The sequence below is a fragment of the Miniopterus natalensis genome, chromosome 10 (assembly GCF_054644295.1).
Source record: "Miniopterus natalensis isolate mMinNat1 chromosome 10, mMinNat1.hap1, whole genome shotgun sequence".
Lineage (NCBI taxonomy): Eukaryota > Metazoa > Chordata > Mammalia > Chiroptera > Miniopteridae > Miniopterus > Miniopterus natalensis.
Window position 1 is genome coordinate 30,202,826 of NC_142090.1, and position 22,976 is coordinate 30,225,801.

Genomic DNA, 22,976 nt, shown 5'->3' on the forward strand with positions numbered 1-22,976 from the left:
AGTAGATCATACTAAAGTTTTCCACACAACCACACTTTGCAATGATTAGCTAGTTAACCTAGACCGTCCTTCACAGGGTGTCAGCCTTGAGCAGCTGGCCACAAGTAACAACATCATAACATTTTTAAGAATTATTTTATTCTATCACATTCTTCTAAAATTGCTTATTTGATGCTGCCTTTTAAGAAAAGTTCTTTAGCAACCAATGAATGCATAAAATAAGTGGGCCAACCAATTGATGTTTCTCTCTCTCTCTCTCTCTCTCTCTCTCTCCTCTTCTCTTCTCTTCTCTTCTCTTCCTTTTCCCTTCTCCCTTCTCCCCCTCCTCTCTTCCCTCTCCTCTCTCTCAGTTCTCTCTCCTTTCCTTTTTCTCTCTGAAAGCAAAAAGAAGAAAAAAAAAAAAGAAGTGTTCTTTACTGAAATGGGAAAATCAGAACCACACAAGTCATAGTCTGTCCTTGTTAATACTGTTTAAATCAAACTATTTTTAAATTTATGATACAAAATGTATTAGATTAACTGCTTATTTTTGATAAAGAGAATATAGATAACAAAAAACACCTTTGAAAATTTTTTTCTTAGTATCCTGCATTCTACTCAAACCCATATCACAAATTTCTTGATTATGTTGCTTTCAGTATTTGAAACAAAATGTGTTTTTGCTTCTCTCTAATTCTATACTAGATATCAGAAATTAATGTTGAAAGGAAATATTCAAATTCACTCTTTACCACTGTGTAAATGAATTTTGATAATTTCTTAAAACGTATTTATCAATATCCAATTCTATATCTTAAAGGGGTATTTATTTTTAGAATTTATATATTCAGTTTCATTATACATTTTACACTTTATTGTTGTTTTCCCTAGAATGTGATTTTTAGAAATCCTAATTCGTTTACTGCAGAATTTATTGATTGCTAATGCTAATTTTAACATTTTGTTCTGAAGAATTAGAGGAAAGTAAAAATTTGTTAAACTGTATTATATCACAACATATTCTAATGTAGATTATTAAAGTAAATACATAGGTAAAATAATTCTTTTTGTAACTTAGATTTTTTTCTAAAAGCAATTTATAAAATTATTTCAAGGCCCTAAATGGAGCAAAGTTTTCTTAGATGTTATACACAATGATATTTGCACAATGGTTTCCAAACACCTAAGATTTAATACTTTGAATCCAAAGCATTATTTTTAGCATATGTTTTTAAAGTCGTTTGTAAGTAAAAACAAATAAATAAATATATATAGTCCTTAATCCATAAACCAATATCCAACAAAGTATAGCTACTCTTGAAAAATTAAGATGCCTATCATTTAGTTTAGAAAAATGAAATAAACTCTGGCTGGTGTGGCTCAGTTGGTTGGAATGTAGTCCCATGCAAAAAAAGGTCTTGAGTTCCATTCCAGTCAGGGCACATACCCAGGTTGTGGGTTTGATCCCTAGTCAGGGTGCATTTGGGAGGCAACCAATTGATGTTTCTCACATTTCTCTCTCATGTTGATGTTTCTCTCTCTCTTTCTCCGTTCCTCTCTATCTAAAATCAATAAAAAACATATCCTAGGGTGAGGTTTAAAAAACATGAAATAAATCTTTAACCACAGAATATTCTATTTTGTTCATCAGTTAGTCCAATATTTTAAAGATGTTGAGTGACTTCTTCAAACCTATATAACTAGTTTGTGGCAGAGTCAGAATAAGACCCTTAAGTTTAATTCATCTTTGCTTTTAAGTATTCCATTCTTAAACTATCACAGAATTATTTTTAAAATTAATTTAAATTACTTATTGAAAAAGAAAACCTTATATTAGATATTAATTTACAGCAATGGAAGTGATTACAATGTTATATACTAATATTCATCTAAGATAGCAAAGCAATGGCATTTACCTTAAATTTACGTCTCTGCTCTGCACAGCTGTTGAAGAAGCACAAGTCTGTCTCATGGCTGTAAATGTAACAAGAACAATAATGCGACCAATTTCATACCTAAACTAAATTAAGTAGATCTGTCATAGGCTAGAAAATGGATAATGTATTTTACTTTTTTTTTGAAATTACAGATTATGGAAGTGTGCATGTGTGCATATACAAATGTGTGTGTGTACACAAACATGTATATGTGAATTTACTCCTTTTAATCTAAAACTAGTTTCATGAAATTGAAAGCATTACATATTCCCTTTGGCTAACTTTCATCATTATGGACTGCTCTGGGTATATCAAGTCTAGCGAGTGCTAGGAATAGATATAGACAAATAAAACAAATTAAGATAAGACACCATTTTCAGCTGTTATTAGGGTTTGCTTTTCTGGGGTACATAGTAAAACTGTAAAAAAGAAAAATCTGGTAATGCTTAGTTTAATATAAGCCTAAATTTGCATCACGATCTTTATATGTTAATCATCAATATATTAATAGTCAATATATTTACTGACTGGCTCTATTTAAGTGGTGTTTCATATAATGAATAAATATATAAACATATTTCAAATACATATATCCAGCTATCTATACATAAAAGTGAAATCACTACTACAATTGGTATTTAAGCTTGTTAGATGTGTTTTTCCCTTTCCATTTTGCATTAGATATGCTAATATCTATGCCATTTGTAGCACAAAAGCGTGAAAAATGTAAATGAAAAAGTAATAGTACATAAATACCAATCTACTAGAAATAGACTCACTACCATGACACACTTCAAACTTGGCCACTGCTTTTCAACATTTAAAAAAAATTTAGTTGAATATAACAAACAATAAATATTGTTCTTGTGACTTGAGCCATCAAAACATTTTTCTAAAATCTGTATTTCTTTCAAACCTTATAAAATAGTTCTCCATAAAAACTTTGTATTAAAATGAAAAACACATATCTCTTTTGATCCTCTAATCAACATGATCTATTATGAACACCAAATACCTTGCCTTACAAGTGCAGATTTTGAAACATTTTCACTTAACTCTAAAAGATAATCTACACCAACTCTATTATGAAGTATTGGTTAAAGAGTTAAGTAGAAAAATAACTAGACTATGAGAGAATCATAAATGTTTTAAAGCATTAATTTCATATTAAATATTTATAATTTTTAGCAAAAATATTCTACCATTTTTTAACGTAAGTGGCAAATATGTAGTGCAACTCAAGTTAAATTGTATTTGCAGATGCAAAAATAAGTATTACTTAATATCCCCCAATGATAGCATGTGTAAGGTAGTATAAAATGCTATTAGGTTTTTATTAGATTTCTAATACAATCCCAGCATGTTTCCAGTTTCAAGTACTACAAAATCTTAAAAATGTAGAATCACATTATATTAACTGTAGTGTATATTTTAGTGAACAAATAAATCTTCAGTCATTATTCTAACTTTTCATTCTTCAAAATCAGCTTTCCATTCCTATGACATTTTGGCATGAGATCTTATTAAAATTACAAAATAACAATAAAATTCTAGAGTTTTATATATGTATAACCAAGATATATTTATGCTAAATCAATCACAAAACACTAAATATATGTGACACAATAAACTATAATAATGGTTAGCCACTCAAATTGTTAAAAGGTATTTATAGACTTTTAATCACCCTTTTATAATAAAAATAACAAAATTGAGAACTTAAGCTCAAAATTTTATTTATACAATTTTTGGTACATGAGTAACAATTTCTCACTTTAGAGTTACTATTCTCATATTATTGTGTGTGTTTTCCAAGAAAAGTATGTATATTTCATTTAAACAAAGTATCAAATTTTGCCTTCCAATATAACAGAAAGAACAAGTAGAAAAACTTAAGCCTAGATATTCTTTCCAGAGATATTCTGGTAACCATCAATAAAGAAACTTCTACCAGACTTAGCTTTGGAGAGGAAGATACAACTACTTGGTCTAATTTGTCAAGAGACATAATAAAATAGAATTAAGACAATATATAGTCTCAGATATTAAAAGCAGTAAACTCTTTCCTACCTTTGGCTTATGCTGCCAGCATCTAAATCTCCTTTGCTATACCAACAAGAAAGCAAAATTCCCAGTTTGAAGCCATAGTGAAGATAAACATTTCATCTGCTATCTTCCGTAACTTCCATGTAAAATTTTCTGTCATGTAAATATGTGAAGAGGCTCTCATGGAATCAGATAGCTCAATGGAAATGCTCAAATCACTGTTATTACTTAGGGAAGTATATGATGGTAAGTAAAATGTCTCACTACGGAATTACTGATTAGTTAAAACAAAATAATGTGAAATTTATTTTAAAAGAGAAAAAATTAAGATGGATCTTAAATTCAGGCTGATTCAATATAACTCACTTGCAATCATGGCAGACATCTGTACTTTACCCTGTTAAAACACATTCTTTATCCTCAATTCCCCTTTCTTCCCACCCACTCCCTCAAAATGGGTTTGTTCCCAAGAAAATATATTCTCATCTCAAACCTATCTAGGGACCATAAATTTAATCCAGTTTTTAGGTAATAAGTAGTTTCTGGATTGTGTATATCAGTAGCTTATAATTCTCTGTCATACAAACTAAGTTTCAGAAGGCCATCATGTAAGACTTAGTTACTAACATCTGGGAGTACACCTAAAAATGAAAACAGACAGCTAGGCCATAAAATTTTTCAAAATAGTTTTGTTAAAGCAACAAGAAAGATATTTACTTTTTTTAAAAAACTAAGCTCTCCTTATTAGAGGTGCATATAACATGATTTTTAAAAAACATGGCTTATCTTCCAACAGAACTGATAAACATTTTGAAAGATGTTTTATGCAACTCTAGATGTCTTCCAAATATTTCTAAAATACACCCTAAAAATGTTTCTTTCTTGGAGAAAATGTCCTATATATTTCTGTTAAAGGCTATATAAAACAATGGTTATATCATATAACAAAAAGTTATTTTAAAAGACAAATGTACTATCAGTTCAACAGGACAAACATAGTGAGTAAGCACAACAAACTCCAGAATGTATTTTTATGACTGTAGCAACAGCAATAACTCTTTGGTGAATTCAGTTTTTCTGACAAACTGGGAGGTTTTCTGCATTTATCACTTGGATATAATTGCAGAAAGTTGTCTAAGTTTGCTTTGTTTTATTCCATACCATTTTACTATTCATGATTTGCTTTTAAGAAAGAAATTTCACATTTTAACCTGTTTGTGAATTAAGTTCCATTTAAATCTCAGAAAGTTTTATACAAAACTTTATGCCTACATATACCAAATGTAGTTCCTATATAATTTTTGCAATAAGTGACCTTGTAAACTTTTGAAATCTATGCTAATAGAAAATTCTTTCTTTCTCTTTCAAAAAGATAAAGTGAATTTTCTTTTTGAATTGAAATTATCTACATATGCAAATATAATAATTTCCTGTATGTATACTACTGAGTCTGGACTTCTGTTTTCATTACAACATGCTTTAAAATAAGACCCAAAGGACAGGAATACGTTACTTACCTGCAGTGGTCTCTGTTTATCACTGCTCTTGGGAGATTTTAATCCACTTGTTTGCTGCTGTAAGAGAAGTTGTCTTGCAGCTTGGAGAGCCTAGAAGTAAAAAGGGAGCAACATATAAACATTTTGTTAAAGGTAAATTGATGATCAGTTATTCCCTGTTTAATAGCAATAATAGGCTTCAATGGATAAGAACCCCATGCAACCCTCCTTTCTAGAGAAAATCATTAATTTTTTTTTTTTCTAATGTGAAAAAATTTACATAACACACATATACAAATTTACTTAAAATCACAGAGATGGATTTTAACCTGCAGGAAATAAAGTTTAATTTGTTTAAAGTGCTCAAAAAGGAAAGAATCACAAACCGCATCAATAACCTCATTTCCACAAGGAACTTGTCTTTCAATGTTCAACTAAAATGCCCACTCCCTTATAAATTATCATTCAATTTGCATTTTCATATTACAATTTTGAAGCAAAAGCAGTAGACTTCAAGTGTTACCGGAAGCTGTAATTAAATTTGACAAATCAACATCAGATTATCTTGAAAATGAATTAATAAGGATTTTCACTAAAGATTTAAAACACTTTTTTTCTTTTTTTTTGTAATTAAAATTCAAGGAGAAACCTCTCCTTTGACGAAATAAAGTGCAATTTTAATGCCAAATAAAATTAAGTGGTTTTCATTTACATTCTTAGCAAAATCAGAGAACAAAGAATTTACCACTCAACCAATCAGGTTTGTTTCTATGTGTGAGAGAACACCAATCAAAATAGATGTTTTCATTCATTTGTATGGTTTCTTTCCTACTCAGAAAAATAAAACTTAACATAAGAAATTAATGTAAGCATTCCATTTACCAGAAGAGAGGCAGTTTGGCAATTATACTATATAAACTTATATAAAAACTAGTGCCATAACAACATATAAATATTTTGTTATTCATAAATAACCCCACATATTGAGATGTTTTAAAGGTAACAGCATAAACTAATTTTAAAAAAAAACTTTTATTAGAACCTCTACTGTAAAAACTTATTTTTTCTCTCAACAACTGAGTTTAATGAAATTTTTCAACACATGAAACTAAAATAAATCACTTCCTTCCTTTGTTATTTTCTATTTTAGAATATATGATAAAGTTTTAATGATGGGGAAAATATTTTAGATCATTTTTCTTCTATAATAATTAATATTCTAAGCTGAAAAAAGTACAATTTCTATTGGAATCAATGATCTGGTTTTTAAGAGAGTTTCTAGTATCCATGACAACAGTTGCTTTGACAAGATGTGCATATGGCATTACACTGCCAGCTGGTGTGAACAATGTTTGAACTACTGCATTGAGATGCTGAGCAAACAGAAAAAGTTGGCATGTCTTAACCCTCAGGGAAGGCAGTCATCCCCTGATCAATTATGAAAAGACAGAGAGGAGGGCTGCTACAGTCTGGCTCCAAGCAAGTTTTCTGAGAAGGCAGGCAGACATAGAAACCAAAGTAAACAAACTGAATGCACTAGCACCATCTCCTAACAACATTGATTTGTCTTCCCATAGCAGGATCTGGCATAGTTTGTAAAGCACACTTTTTGGAAACACACTCACTCAAAAAAATCTTCCTTTTTTTTCTTTTTTTAATTTTCAACTAATTACAAGTCATCTTAAATGTTTCTAAGGATGAAACATTCCAGTGAACTTAGACAAATTTATTATAAAGTTCAGTTTGAATAAAAAAAAAAAATAAGAAATTAATTCCATAAACACTTTATCACTGAACTCAGTTTTAAAAATTTCATTTGCTAGTCCAAATAACATAACTTCCTTTTTAAACCACAACTTAAAAACTAACTACAAATAATATTTTTCAAATGGAAATTACTATAGTGTGACTTAGGCTGTGTCAACATAAAAGTCTCAAAATATCAGTCAACTATTTTCCCTTTTGGTGCCAAAATCTACACAAAGTTTGCCTAATATTTTTCATGTAATTGTTTTTCCCTTTGTGTTCCTTAGTTTATTTTGCATATATTCAGCCTTATTTAGTTTATATTTAATTCTGTAGTCACTATTTTTAAAGGATTCTAATGAGGATAGTTCAGAATCTTGAAGTTGAAATCACCCAAACAGACCCCCTCATTTTAGCAACTGGGGAAAATGGGGCCTGTGCTTTATTCACAGTCTCCAGGCTGCCAGGCCAGAGTTCATTCCAGTGTGCCATATCGTTTGTTCTGTCAAAGGAACTGTTAGATGGCAACGAATATAACTCTAGTAAAGGAGAACATATGACAAGAGGGCATATCCATTTATCAGAAATTTTAAAAGGAAACTACAATATAATATTTTATGTTTTGAATTTGTGTTTGAATAGGACAACTATTACAGAATATATATCATTTTTATGGCCAAGTGTCCCAACTATTCTTGTGTTGGATAGCATCGCATAGTCTATAAATACCTGATGGAGCTCTAAAGTCTTGCCTGAAAAATTCCAAAGGTGGAAAAAAACCTTAGAAATTGTTTAGCCTAGTTTTCACATTTTGTAGGCAAGTAATTGAAGAACCAATACTACAATAACTTGATTAAAGTCACAAAGCAGTAATAGTCTGGTCAAAAGCTCAGACTTTTTTCTTTCACCCATAAAACCCTATCTCTTTCACCACCCTGCATTACATTCATTCAGCTCAACTCAAACAAGTAACCCAATGTAATATGTAATGCCCAATGGTGATAGAAAGACACTAGAAAATTAGACATATTAGAATTGCAGTTCATGAAAATATAATCCAGACAGATGAATACATGTTCACTGTTGGTAAAGGAGTGATAATAATAGAATACAACAAGATAGTTGGCTAAAACATGCGTTTGCTTTGTAAGTTCTTTTTTTTAAAAAAAAAAAAAATGTCTTTATTGATTTCAGAAAGAGGAAGAGAGAAGGATAGAGTTAGAAACATCAATGATGAGAGAGTCATTGAATGGCTGCTTCCTGCATGTCCTCCACTGGGGATTGAGCCTGCAACACGGGCATGTGCCCTGACTGGGAATCCAACCATGACCTCCTGGATCATAGGTCCACGATCAACCACTGAGCCATGTCAGTGGGGCACCATGCTTCTTCTTTTAAAGTATGTGGTTTTTATATGCATTTATATTTATTTTTAAAATAGTCAAGGATACTCTTTCAATATAAAAGCTTATGAAAAAGAACATCTTTCTTATTTTGATATTTTTTTCTGCAGCAGTAGAGATTGCCATAGTAAACTGAGAGGTGGGAGAACAAAACAAACAAACAATTCCAAGATATCAGGAATGATTAAAAACTCCTAAGCATAAATCTTTTGCAGTTTGCATTCCAACTGCAGGTATCACATGACATTTTTAAAAATATGTCTTTATTGATTTCAGAGAGAGGAAAGGATAGGGAGAGAGAGAGAGATATCAATGATGAGAGAGAGTCATGAATCAGCTGGCTGCCTCCTGCACACACACACGCCCACCCATAGAGCCCGAAACCCAGGCATGTGCCCCGACCAAGAATCAAATCATGCACTCCTGTCACATGACATTTTTTATTTCCAGTATTCTGGATAAAATTTTAGGACTTAATTTCAGTTAACAATTGCTCAGACATGTTTAGTTCATCTTTGCAATTTATTATTGTAGCTATTCAAAAGATGAAAGATTATGAGCTAACATATTTTTATCAATATAAGGTGTTAGGTGTCAAATTACATAAAATATTAATTTGAAAATCATATCTCCACATAAATTGGTAAATAGAAATTTTAAATTCCATGACCATTCATAAAGTTATATGACCTATTTAAGCATTTAGATAATCATCCTCTGCAAAAACAACAAGAAAAAATTAATTTAGAACAAAAGGCAAAAGATGTTTGTTTACAAATCTTTCTTTAATACTGTCTAAGTCTGATTCAAATGGACAAGAAAGAAATTTCTAAGCATCCAATCTAAATTTATCTAAAATTTATCTAAAAATAAATTTGTTTTAAATTAAGAGTGCACTTTACTTAATGAAGTTATCTAATTATAGTAAAGCTAAAGAAAACTAAGATAGGCCATATCAAAATCGGAATCAGATTAAATTAAATATTTTGAAAAGAATAAAAAGCTATATAATAGATTAAAGATATATTTTTTGGTTAGGTTGCAAAGGTGTGGAGATGCATGTTTTCCAGTATTCAGTGCATTTTGCTCTAAAATATTTATTAAAAACACCATTCCTAATAGTTACTGCGTAATCTCAAATAAAGAAAAATTTTTAAGAAAAGTAAAGTTCAAGCATATCACCTTTCTACAGTAGTAATAACTTTATGCTAGTTATGAACCTCATAGAAAAGGAATAATTCTAATAAGTAGACTATTATGAGAAATGAGTGAAAAACCTTTGTGACCAGCCAGATCGGTACATTTTTTCTTCTTAAGGAACGTTGAAAACTTTACTTTTTTTAATCTGGAAAAACATACAAATAAAATTGTTTGAGAATAGCTTAGAAGAACCCAGTTAAACCAAAAATATTGAGTATTCTAGGGTTTATAAATAACTTCTTTTTTTCAAAGTAAATATATGTATATTTTGGGGGGAAAATAGACATCACTCACACCTTTCCCTATAAAAATAAGAATGCTTACCCTATCAGCCTGTTGTATTTGAGACATTAAAATGAAAAATGACACCTACACCCATTACTATCTTCAATGTATAAACAGCACAGCATGACACATTCTTGAGAGCTGAAGGCCACAAAATCTTTCTGAAACATAAACAACAAAGCACTCAGAAGCATATTTGGTGTTGATATTCATCTCAGGAAAACACTGCTGCTTAGGCTTCTTATGAAAATAGATGCAGTCCAAATGGATCTCCTATATTTGGTTTCAGATAGCAAGGTTAGAAGAAATATAATACAAGAAATTACTATGTGTAACAGGCAAAACAAGAATGTATATTGTACATTGACAAGAGGTATATACTTTGCAGATCACCAGAACAACAACAAAAAATTGCCAGCAAGACATCCAGAATTTTGCTCTTCATTCTCATCTGACATCTTCAATTTCATATGACATCTTTAATATGTTACTTTAAATGCTGAAAAAAAACATGTTTTCAATCAGAATTTTATTGTCTAATTATTTTCACAAGTGTGGTTATTAAAAGTATACTCACATCCTTTACAAAGGATATGAATTACTATTCTGTTTGGTCTTTCCTCACACTATGTTCCTGCTAAAAGAATACACAGATAAATGTAATCAAAGTCTCCTAATGCTACTTAATAGAAGAAAATTAATCACTTAATTGTCATAGCCTATTTTCAAACATCAACCTATCAGAGTGAAATTATGCATCTGTAGCTATTGACCTTTCATTTTATCATGCCTGGTACATAATTAGTCTAAATTTGTTGGGGGAAAAGCTAATTACTAGAAAATATTTTTGAAAATAATTATTTTTGTTTTACAGTATATTTCACATAAAGTTAAAGAATAACTGTATGGCTATATAGTGTTTATATTGTGAACCACTATAGAGGCCAAATTGAGAAGCTAAGATCATTTATTTTATGGTACTATAATAAGAGTGAGAAATTCATTGTAAATCATCCTAGTTAACATTCAAATGTCAGACTATTTTGGCTTAGCATTCAAGAGGTAAACCTAAAGTAGAGACAATCAAGATATTGAATATGTGATGGAATGGATCCTCAAGTCATCCTCAGAAGTTTTAACAAAATTCTCAAAGTTCAAAGACAAACTCAGTACTCAGTATATTTCAGTATGTCTCCAAACTTTCAGATAAGCTCAGAAACCTTTCCACAAAATAAGCCTGTGAGTTAACTAATGTGTAAGACAGATTTTAGTTTTTCATGTCTAAAATCATTCACTCAGTTTAATGGGATAAACACATTCTTTCAACAGAGCTGGTATTCTATAGGCTGCAGAAAATAATACTAAGTAGCTTGGTATTCATATCTCTATTTTCTTCATTATTCTGCTAATGATAATGAATAGCTCATAGAGCACTTTTAAAGAAAATTAATATAATCTATAGCAATACTAAATACTATTCTTGTTCACATATTGAGAAATTTGACCCAACTTTAAAATTCCCAAGAACAAAATGTAACTAAGTTTATTAAAATTGGAACTAATTTTATTAAAATTAATAGTTTTACAACATCTCTTTATTATGGTAAATGTTCCATAAATGACAATCGTTTATGTGAATTTTCTCTATTATTTCCCTTTCTCCTACAAAATACTTTATTATTTTTCACAAACATACTTTGGATTTATTTTTTTTTGTTTCTCAAATACTTTAACAGATATTTTTCTCATTATGAGGCCAGTATCATCTTTTGTTTGAATAAGATTTGAAGATTCATTACTGTTATAATTTAAATTGACATATTAGGTATTAACTGAAAATACATGCTAATAAATTATAACATCTACAAATAAACTATTATTTAAATCTTGTAATCTGGATTTTCCCTGTAATTTAAAAGTAAGATTACAAAAGAGGTAGCATTTGGAAAATTATCTGTAAGAATAAAATATCTCAAAAATTACTTGTAATTAACATTTCTTTTTTGTAAGTATGTCTTAGCTACCTAGCAAAGAACTAAGTATTAAACACTTGTGTAGGCAGAGGGGTAATATTACATTGTTTTTACCCACATAGAGCTTACCATTCTTTAAGAAATATCTAGTTAATATCAAAAGATCATACAAATATTTTAAAAACATTTCAGGAATTTATAAGTAGAAGAAAGTATTTTCATTTGGGGAGCTCAGATAAATTTTTTATAGGGAAACAATATTTGGGCTGAACTTATATGCCAAATAGTTCATCTTGTGGAGATGGTAGAACTTGACCATGTTAAGTAGAAGCAAAGAAAATGTGGGGTCATAAACAATGAAAATAATTGGTCTTGGATAGAGCATGTTATCAGTTTAGGAGATAGTGAAACATCATGGGAAGGGTAGTTGGTTGGAGCTAATTATGAATATAACTAAACAATAAGTGGCAAAGGGTCTTGATATTATTTAACAGGTAGAAACAAATAGTGCTGAATCTCGAAATTATGGGATAAGCCTAGTCCAGGAAAATACTGAAGTCATGTTGTAAAAGATAAATGAGAAGTGATAAAGAGTGAGAAAAGATATAAAATACAAAGATCAATTAAAAGGTATGTGCGACTGTCCAAGTAAGAGATAATAAGGATAATAAGAATCACTTTAGTTGAACATAAGAATCAAAAAAGGAATGTAAAAGTATAGCTGTCAAGACTTAGTAACTGGGTATGGAGTAAAGGTTAGGAAGGGATAAATGATGGCTTCAAAATTTTAAGTCAAGGATAACTGGGAAAAGAGTTGTGCCACTTTACAGGGGTTTTGGAGAGATGTTGATGCTGTTTGCCTGCTAGCAGAATAACCAAGAGTTTTCTTTAGTGTATACTAATAATGCAGAGCTCTAGATTGAGGGTAATCAGGCTCACAAAGGATTCCTGAAAGTAAAAGATTAGACAATAGTTAAGACAAAGGGAGAGCGTTAGATTGCTGATAAAGAAAATGAAGAGAGAAGACTCAAGGCCCAAAGTTTGAGGAACATCTACATTTTGTTGAGAGGACATGAGGAGATACTAAAAATAGGAGACCATGAGTGGAGAGGAGAGCATCATAATGAAAATGAAAATATTTTAAAAGCTAGAATATAAAGCAATATTATTTCAGGTGAAGACTTTTGAAATTATTCTATATAAAGTTCATCCAGTGGATATAAGCTCTTCCATGTATAAAATACTGGTCAACTGAGATTGACTCTTGATTTTTATCTTTACAGTGACTTTGATAAATAGATATATGTATTTTAACTAATGGGCCCAGTATACTGCAATTTCTGAAAGTTTACCTCAATACTTATTTAGTTTTTCACAATCTATTCAAGTAGAAAAATGTCCTGTTATATAGGAAGGATATCTTAACAGTTTTATGTTCTATCATACTTTACAAAATTCTATTTTAATCTCCTTTGAGACTGAGTGAAAGAGTTTATAACTATATGAATGTACTGGTAAGCCGCCTCCCTCTTTTCCTCCAGGTCACCATCACCACACTGCATGAATATACACATACACTACATACCCTATGCTGTGGGATCACCTGCTCTCAAGGATCTGTTAGTATAATAAGAAAGATAAAAAGTATATTCAATATCACTACAGTGCAATGCAGAAATGTGTTGCATTCCATTAAAAGGAAGTACAAAAAGTAGCTATGAGGTTTAAGCAAAAACATAAAGGAAGAAAAAGAGAATTAATGCTTATTAAGTGCTCATTATATGCCTGCTATATTTCTAAATACTGGACATGTTACTTCATTTCATTCCCAAAACTCCTTTCTTTTATCATAGATGACTAAACTGAAGCTCAGAGTATTTAGGTTATATGTCCACATATCTTTAAAATGGCATAAGATATTTGAACAACCCTCTGGCTGACTTTGAAGGTCATGCCCTTTCTACAAGGGGCAGTCAAGAAGAGTGTATCATTGAAGGAACTTTTAACAGTAAAAGACTTAAGTAATAAACTTCTGGGGCATAAAGAAAACAAAATATATTCTGAGTCACTAAAATGACATTACTAATTACGCCAACTAAAACAGCATAAAGAATGCCAAGATCTTATTAAAATTGTTTTAATTTTTCCTCATTTTTCATGAGGAGAATTAGACATAAAAGTTTATATACTAAAGGGAATTTACTATCCTTAAAAAATACTGTCTTCCCCATCTGGGCATAGCTCAGTGGTTGAGCATCGACCTAGGATCCAGGAGATGGTGGTTCTATTCCTGGTCAGGGCACATGCCCCGGTTGCAGGCTCAATCCTCAGTCAGGGGCAGGCAGGAGACAGCCGATCAATGAAGAGTCTCTCATCTTTGATGTTTCTATCTCTCTCTCTCCTTCTCACTCCCTCTCTCTGACATCAATAAAGATATATTTTTTAAAAAATACTGTCTTTGAAATTATTAAGTGCTTGATTCATGATGTTGGTTACAGACAAGAAACCAGTATTAAAGATGCTAACTTATAATTAATAACAACCAAACACAAAATAATATCATTTGCTGATAAGCATTAAATAATATGTACTATGTTCTGATGGATTTAGACATAGGGTTGGCAGATAAAATACAGGATCCCAGTTAAATTTGAATTTATTTGTAATTTTGCTTGCTAAATGTGGCAATCCTAGCCAAAAAAGTGTTTCAGAATGTTGCCAAGATATTTTTATGCCAAGCTTTTTATTTAAAGGTAAATATGATTCATCTCATCAGTAGAAATGTCTTTTTAATCCTAATGAGTAATGATCTGTCATTTTGCCTATGTTTTATAGGAGAGTTAGAAGAGTGACCTAAGGGCTTAGGCTGCTTTCCTGTGAGAAAAAATGTTCATGTGGCTATGAACATGTATCAAAAGGATGAGATTTACCGCTGCTAAAGAAAAATAAGTGAACAAGTTGTTGAAAAAGCCAAACCAAAAAAGCAAAGAAAAAGTTGCTTTTAGAGTTAATACTCTAGCTTTCTGCAGTTGAGACACAGATGAGAAAAGTGTAAAACTTTGTTTCTCTGTTCACCCTTCCCTCAGCAAGAATGAGAATCTGTAGCCAGGAACCCTGAGGCAAAGACTATGACCCTGCCAGGCACCAAGGGGAAGAAATACTGCAGCAAGTCTAAAGGAAAGGGCCTTGAGGCAGAGAATCTCTGCTTAAGTAACCCAGAAGCTAACTAAACTAGTCCCAGAGGAGGAAAGAGATGGTGAGAACAAAACAATTTGAGAAGATAGAGTCCTTGATTAGTTCAGGTGCAGACACAGTGGGTTCAGAACCTCTGAAGGAAAGCCCCTAAAGCTAAACTTAGAGTGTTCTTAGAAACAAAATTACAGAGTTGCCAGAGGCTTCAGAAATTCCAAGTTCTAATCCCAGCACCATTCAAAGTTTCAGTATGACCTCAGACCTATCAATGATGAACTCTGAATAAATTCCTTCTTCCCTGTTTAAAATTTACTGAAGAGCAAATAAAACTCATTGAGGAGAGGAAATACTAATCACTGACGACAAATTTCTAGTGACTCACTGCAGCTGTTCAAAAAATATTGATTGAATGGAGTTAAGAATACTCTATTTATATTAAAATGGATTATATTAGGCTATGTTATTAAGAACATAAATAATAAAACACATATATATGCATGTGTAATACATTTTCAAACTAATTAGCAAAGACAGATTTTAGAGATCTTGGGCAAGTTCACTTTAGAGAGGGATCCAGGGTTTTTTCAATTTATGTTCCAGCTATTATGGAGCTTATGCTATATTATTTTCAGCACATAAAGTGGTAAATTGAAGTCATTATAAAATATTTATAAGTCCCACTTAGAAAAGTAGTGCCCTTTGGTAGAAAACAACAGCTACAGAAACAAGAGATAGGAGGTCCCAGAAAGGTTTCTTACTTATAGAAAATAACTTGATAAGAAAAAAGTTCCTAGTGGTGACTATCTCTCTACTGCTTTGTTTTCATTCTTTTGTTTTGTTCCACTACCACAATGAGACTTAGGACTAGGAAGACTGGGAGAAAAAATATTTCTCCAATAAAGTTTGGTCAGTGACCCACTTGTTGAATATATATATCAAATCCAAATCCAAAGAGCAAATTTCTGCATCCTGGTTTAGCACAAACAGCATTTGTATTAAAAAAAATCTAACTCATCTGGTAATCTTGTTAGGTGAATACATTTAATTAACTTAACTACATAGTACTATTAGCTTCTTAAGGACCAGAAATGTTTCTAAAAATCTTTATGTCCCCAAGAATGCACAGCACAGTAACTTGCACTAGTCACTCAAAAGATATTTGATTTAAAAGTATGTCTCTGTAGACATTTTTAAACTTGTAAAATGTTTGACAAGTTTAGCTGATTCCAACTAGTTGAGATGTAATTTATATACGAAGGGAAGAAACTTTGTATTCCTTCCAGAAATAGTCACTGTGCCTTGCACATAGTAGGTTCTCTTCAAAGCTTTATGTAGATGACTCTGGAGGATTGACTAGTGATCTACAACACTAAAATTTAGCATAATTAAGACTTCTTTTCCTTTATCAAGTTATATTAAATTTTTTTAATCCATGATTTTTCCACTATATATATTTTTAAAGTTACAATAAAAAAATAATAATTGATTTTAAAAAAACTTTATCTCACCTTCAGTTAGAGTCCTCCAATTATTTTATGCAGATTGTTTAAGTAGAGAAGGAAATTGTTCTCTTATCTGCCTTTAAAGCATAGGTACAAAAAAAGAATCTACACATGTGGGTATTTTTGTCATTCAGTTTAAGAATTTGCTTATGAGGATTCCAAGATGGAGGCAGATTAAGTGAAAGCTACACAGATATTCTCCCCCACACAAACTGAAATTACAACTAAAATATAGAAAAATCATCCTGAATAACCAACTGAAGACTAGCTGGAGAGAACCTTTATCACAAAGGACATAAAGAGGAGGTCAAATAAAGACTGGTAAGAAATGGAGAGGTACAAGAGGGCTGGTCAACCCACAGGCAGCAGCTGAAGTTCCCGAGTAACATCTCAGCTGCAGAGGGTTGCTCCTGAGAAGTCATGGGTCTTAAACCACAAACATTGCTCCCCAGCCCAGAGCACCAGAACTGGAAAAGGTGCCCACATAACATCTGACCATGAAAGCAGCAGGGTTTCTGCCCACCAGCAACAGATGGCTGGAAATATAGGCACTCACTTAAAGGGTCAATGCACAAAATTTCCTGTGCAGCCACTCACCTTGGGTTCTACAGAGGGAGGGAAAAGTGGACTAGAGCTGTGTGAAGAGAATTCAGGGCTGGGGGCTCTGGGGAGAGAGCTCAGAAGACAGCTGCCTTGGTCCCTGTGCTGAGCTATTCTCCCATATGGCAGAGGCCATCTTTCTCAGGCAGACCTTACCATGCAGGCAGCTTTAGCCAGGGGGGAAGCAATTGACCCACCTGTTGGAAATCCACTTATCACACTCTGTGATGACACCCACTTATCACCTGGCTGTGAATGATAGCCTGAGGCTCATTAAGGACTGAGACTAATAATCAGCCTGCAGGCAGACAGAAATCTTGGTACTTTGAGTCCTTGCCTGATCTGCTTCAGGACCCGGAGCTAAGAAAAGTAGACCATAGTGCACAGCTTGGTCCTTTCCAAGTGCACTCAGCTCCAGCAAAGGGCATCACAAGCTGAGGATCGCTGATAGCTCCAAAGAGGGTACTTAGGGTAAGTCACAAACAGAGTCTGACATTAACCTGCACCAGGAAATCTCTGAAGAGGTCCAAAACCAATAAGCCCAGTGGCCAGCTTCAGACAATAGAGGAGGATCCAAAAAGCTCCACAAGCAGTATATCCATAGAGAGATACTGGCAGGCTTTAAAACCTGCTGAAGCAAATTCCACTTATGTGGTAAGAACCTGCACATCAGCCTGCACTTTGTGTTGGGGGTTGAGCCTCACTATGAGCCAGACTGAGGGTTGGGCTCATGCACAAATGAGACAATAGCAATCAAGGCTGAATTACAACAGGAGAGCTGAAGTAATGCACCCAAGGAACATATTTAGAGGACCCAGGTCTGGTGATCAAGGAGACTGCACCACTGGGCACCACAGGTCACCTACTACATAAGACCACCCTACCAAGACTGAGAGTCATAGCAGATCTACCTAATACAGAGAAACAAACCCAAACAGGCAACCAAAATGGGGAGACAAAGAAACAAACCCCAAAGGAAAGAACAAGAGAATTCTACAGAAGAGCTAAGTAAAATGGAGATATGCAATTCATCAGATATAGAGTTCAGAGTAATGATTACAAGAAGGCTCAACAGCATGAAAAGCATATAGAAACTATGAAAGACAACCAGTCGGAAATGAAGAATGACAAAAAAGAAATAAAGGATAAACTGAAAGGAATAAACAGCACATTAAGAGAAGCCAATGATTACATCAGTGAATTAGAAGTCAGGATAGAAAAAAAGTCACTCAATTAGAGAAGCAAAAAGAAAATAAAAAAGCAGGACAGTTTAAGGGAGCTGTGGGACAAATGTATCTAACAATATTCACATCATAGGTGTACCAGAAGAGGAATACAATAAGCAAAGGATAGAGAATTTATTTAAAGAAATAATGGCAGAAAACTTATTATATGAACAGATGCAGAAAAAGCATTAGACAAAATCCAATACCCATTTTTGATAAAAACTCTCAGCAAAGAGGGAATAGAGGGATCATACCTCAAAATAACAAAGGCCATTTATATGATAAACCTATAGCCAACATCATACTTAATGGTAAAAACTAAAACCATTTCCCCTAAGAACAGGAACAAGACATGGGTGTCTGCTTTCACCACTATTATTCAACATAGTACTGGAAGTCTTAACCAGAGCAATCAGACCAGAAGAAAACATAAAAGGCATCCAAATTGGAAAGGAAGAAGCACACTGTCATTATTGGCAGATGACATAATATTGTGCACAGAAAATCCTAAAGACTACACCAAAAATCAACTAGATTTAATAAATGAATTTGGCAATGTACAAAATTAACACCCATTTTTATACACCAATAATGAACTCTCAGAGAGAGAAACTAAAAAAACAATTCTATTTACAATTGAAACAACCAAAAAAATAAGATACCTTGGAATAAACTTAACCAAGGAGGTAAAAGACTTGAACTTGGAAAACTACAAGACACTGAATGAAGAAATAGAAGATACAAACAAATGGATAAATATACCATTTTCATGGATTGGAAGAATTAACATAATTAAAATGTCCATACTACTCAAAGAAATCTTTAGATTCAACACAATCTCAAGTGAAATACTAATGATATATTTCAAAGATCTAGAACAAATACTCCAAAAATTTATGTGGAACCAAAAAAGACCCCAAATAGCCACAACAATCATGAGTAAGAAGAAAAAAGTAGGAGGGGTCAAAATATTATATATCAAATTATACTACAAAGCCACTGTAATCAAAACTGCCTTAGTAGTGGCACAGAACAAGCACATAGATCAGTGAAACAGAATTGAGAACCCAGAAATCAACCCAAGACTTTATGCTCAATTAATATTTGACAAAGGTGACAAGAGCATACAATGGAGTAAAGACAGTATCTTCAATAAATGGTATATGGAAAATTGTACAGGTACATGCAAAAAAATGAAACTATGCCACCAACTTATACCATATGCAAAAATAAACTCAAAAGACTTAAATGTAAGTCATGAAACCATAAAAATCCTAGAAGAAACCATAGGAAGCAAAATCTCAGACATCCCTAGTAGCAATATTTTTGCAGACTTGTCTCCTAGGGTTAGGGAAATAAAAAATAAGTCCAACATCAAACTAAAAAGCTTCTGCAGAGCAAAAGAAACTATCCATAAAATGAAAAGTGATCCCACTGTATGGGAGAACATATTTGTCAACGATACATCTGATAAGGGCCTAATTTCCCTACTTATAAAGGACTTATATAATAACTTAATGAAAGGAAGACAAGCAATCCAATTATAAAATGGTCAAAGGACCTAAGTAGACACTTTTCCAAAGAGAACATACAAATGGTCAAGAGACATATGAAAAAATGCTTAGTCATTAATCATCAAAGAAATGCAAATTAAAACAACAATGAGATATCAGGTCACACCTGTGAGAATGGCTACCATCAACAAATCAACAAACGGCAAGTACTGGTGAGGATGTGGAGAAAAGGGAATCCTAGTATAGGGCTAGTGGGAATGCAGCCTGGTACATTCATTATGGAAAATAGTATAGAGTTTCCTCAAAAACTTAAAAATGGAATTAAAAATTAATTTTTAATTATGAAAAACTAATACCACTGCTTTCCAGAAGCAATTTTTTTTTTCTGTAAGTTTAGAGAAAAATTTTAAAAAGCAAATTTCCCATAGGATAATACCCCAATTATTTTATCCTGTTACAGACTGTGAGCTAAAGTTTCTTTCAAAAGCAGTTTCCTTTTTTAATATATAAAGCTTCTGCCCAGAGGAGTAAGATGTTTAACTACACATTTTTAAGAAAAGTGCTTTCCAATTTAATGTTTCTCCTCTTTAAATTAACCATTGTGGCTTGTTATCAAAAAGGAAGCACATGAAGAAATGCTTATAGAAAGATGAATCGTTAAACTGGAAATTAAAACTTTATTTCTGAGGGTCAAACTGGGAAGATGCTTTGTATTCTTGGAGAAATCCCAATTGGCCTTTGCTCAAAATGGCACTCTTCTCCCAGTGTCTCAAAAGATATTAAACCTCTTGTAGAAGGAAGATTTTGTTGCCCCTCACAGAGACTTCTTATGATTGCAGAATGATCTATTTAAGAACCGTATAGTTTCTCATGGAGGATACATTTTGGCACTCTCTTGTAATTGTCTTCATTTACTTACTGGCACCTAACAGACCACTCACCAGTGTGGGACAAGCTGTGCTTGCTCAGATCATCTCTATGTTGAAATTAAGCCATTACCCTGAATCCTGGGACATGCTATTGTGAAGTTTCCTGGTATTTCTACTGCTATCTTTCGTATGTTATAGGAGAATGTTCACTGTCAGAATCCTATGGCAGAAACTCAATTTCTGAGTCCAATACTAGTTCATTATAATGTCGACAACAGCTGGGACACTGGTATACACAAATGAGTCATTCTGAAATTGGAAGACAAATCCAAAATATATACTCAGGACCGTTCTTGTGATTCCATAGCCATGGAAATAACTGTAAAAACGGGGGGATCTTGTCAACATCTCACTCTGCCACACCAAATTATATCCTCACAATTTGAATTTCTATGATAGTTCTACTTCCCTGTGCTCCTTTTAAAAAAACCTGTTTTTAAAGGTTTCAACTGTATCATATTTAATGGAAGGGATAACAAAGAATACCTTCAGCACACCTATCCATAGGGCAGTAACCTTTTGTGAAATGAAAAGGTGTTGCAAAGATGAGTTAACTGATAGACACCAGGGAAGATCCATGGGTATAACAGAAGCATAACACAAAGTAGGAAAGGCAACTGTGATTGAAATAGGGACAAAGACCAAAGAATGATATCAATAACTAATGAAATGATAAGCCACCAAAATTTCCAATTTCTTACAATTTAATAAACTCTTTGGGTCAAAAATGCTGTTACTGTTTTGTGAACTTTTGGAAAACTACCTTTATTACACTGTATTATTTGCATAATATTTTACTGTCAAGTGCTGTTTCTGCAAAGTTAATTCCTGTATGAGAAAAATATATAAAAATCATTTAATATGCAAGGAAAATAAGAACATATTTAAATTACAAATTTATTTGAATCTTGATGACTACAGAGTTAACTTACAAATATTGTGTGAAGTATTAACCCTTTGCTTAGAGATTGAAATGATTATATTTCAAAATACATATTTAAATTTATTTTGTAATTCTATGTACACTGTATGAAAAGGGGAAAAAACAACATGTATAGACATACAAATATAATAGATGTTCTTTACCTGGGTTACCTGAAGATGTTTTTAAAAATCAAGTTAAAATGATAAAATTTACACTCAGGTGTAGCCACAACGACACAAACATTTTTGCATATTAGGCATAAATCCTAGTAATTTTAGCTTCAATTTTGCTTTAAAATAAGGAATTGTTTGTCATTTGTTATATACCTTTTGCTCACAATCTACAAGAAAGAATAATTTAACACTGAATATTCCCACTAAATATTTAGCAAAAAAATAATGTCAGATTCCAAAATTTAGAACTTCTTAGCTGAAATTTAACTTTAAGAAGAAATCACTTACTTTCTGGATTTATGTTTAGTAAAACTACAGAAAGAATGTGAAAAACAGTGAAAAACAAACCAAATTTGAGGACTCCTCTATTCAAAAACTTTGTTATAAAAACTGCAAATCATGCTAAATTCTCATTTCAATTCACTCAGGACATCTGCTATAATGGTTTCCTACCCAGATGGTCATCAGAATCACACAGGAGGCTATTTTATAAAGATAAATTATTGGGCTCCACTCTCACAGATTCTGATTTAATTAGATTTGAGGTGAGATCTAAGAATGTCAATTATTTTTTAAAGCTCCCCAAGTGATTTTGATGATTAGCCAAGTCTGAAAACTATTGCTCTACTGGGTAAAATTTTGATGCTCTTAGTAATTGTAGTCATGTTTATTACTATTACTACTATTATTATTCATTATAATGATATAATGTGTTACACAATGCATAGTAAATGGGAAGATGTCACCTGACATTCATTGGTTCCATTTCCACCATATTTTACTCATTATTAATACTACTATGGCACAATCAAACATTTTAAATCTAAAATTGTTGGGTTTTTTTATATTT

At 32.2% G+C, this 22,976-nt stretch overlaps 1 protein-coding gene across 1 annotated transcript in view; it reads right to left on the reverse strand.

The window, feature by feature from the left end:
- The window catches only part of FOXP2 (forkhead box P2), a 643,835-nt gene that overhangs the window by 155,560 nt on the left and 465,299 nt on the right, over positions 1-22,976 (reverse strand). Inside the window, exon 5 of the mRNA XM_087821061.1 lies at positions 5,480-5,569. Within this exon, the coding sequence (XP_087677187.1) occupies positions 5,480-5,569 (90 nt within the window). The remainder of the gene's footprint in view (positions 1-5,479; positions 5,570-22,976) is intronic.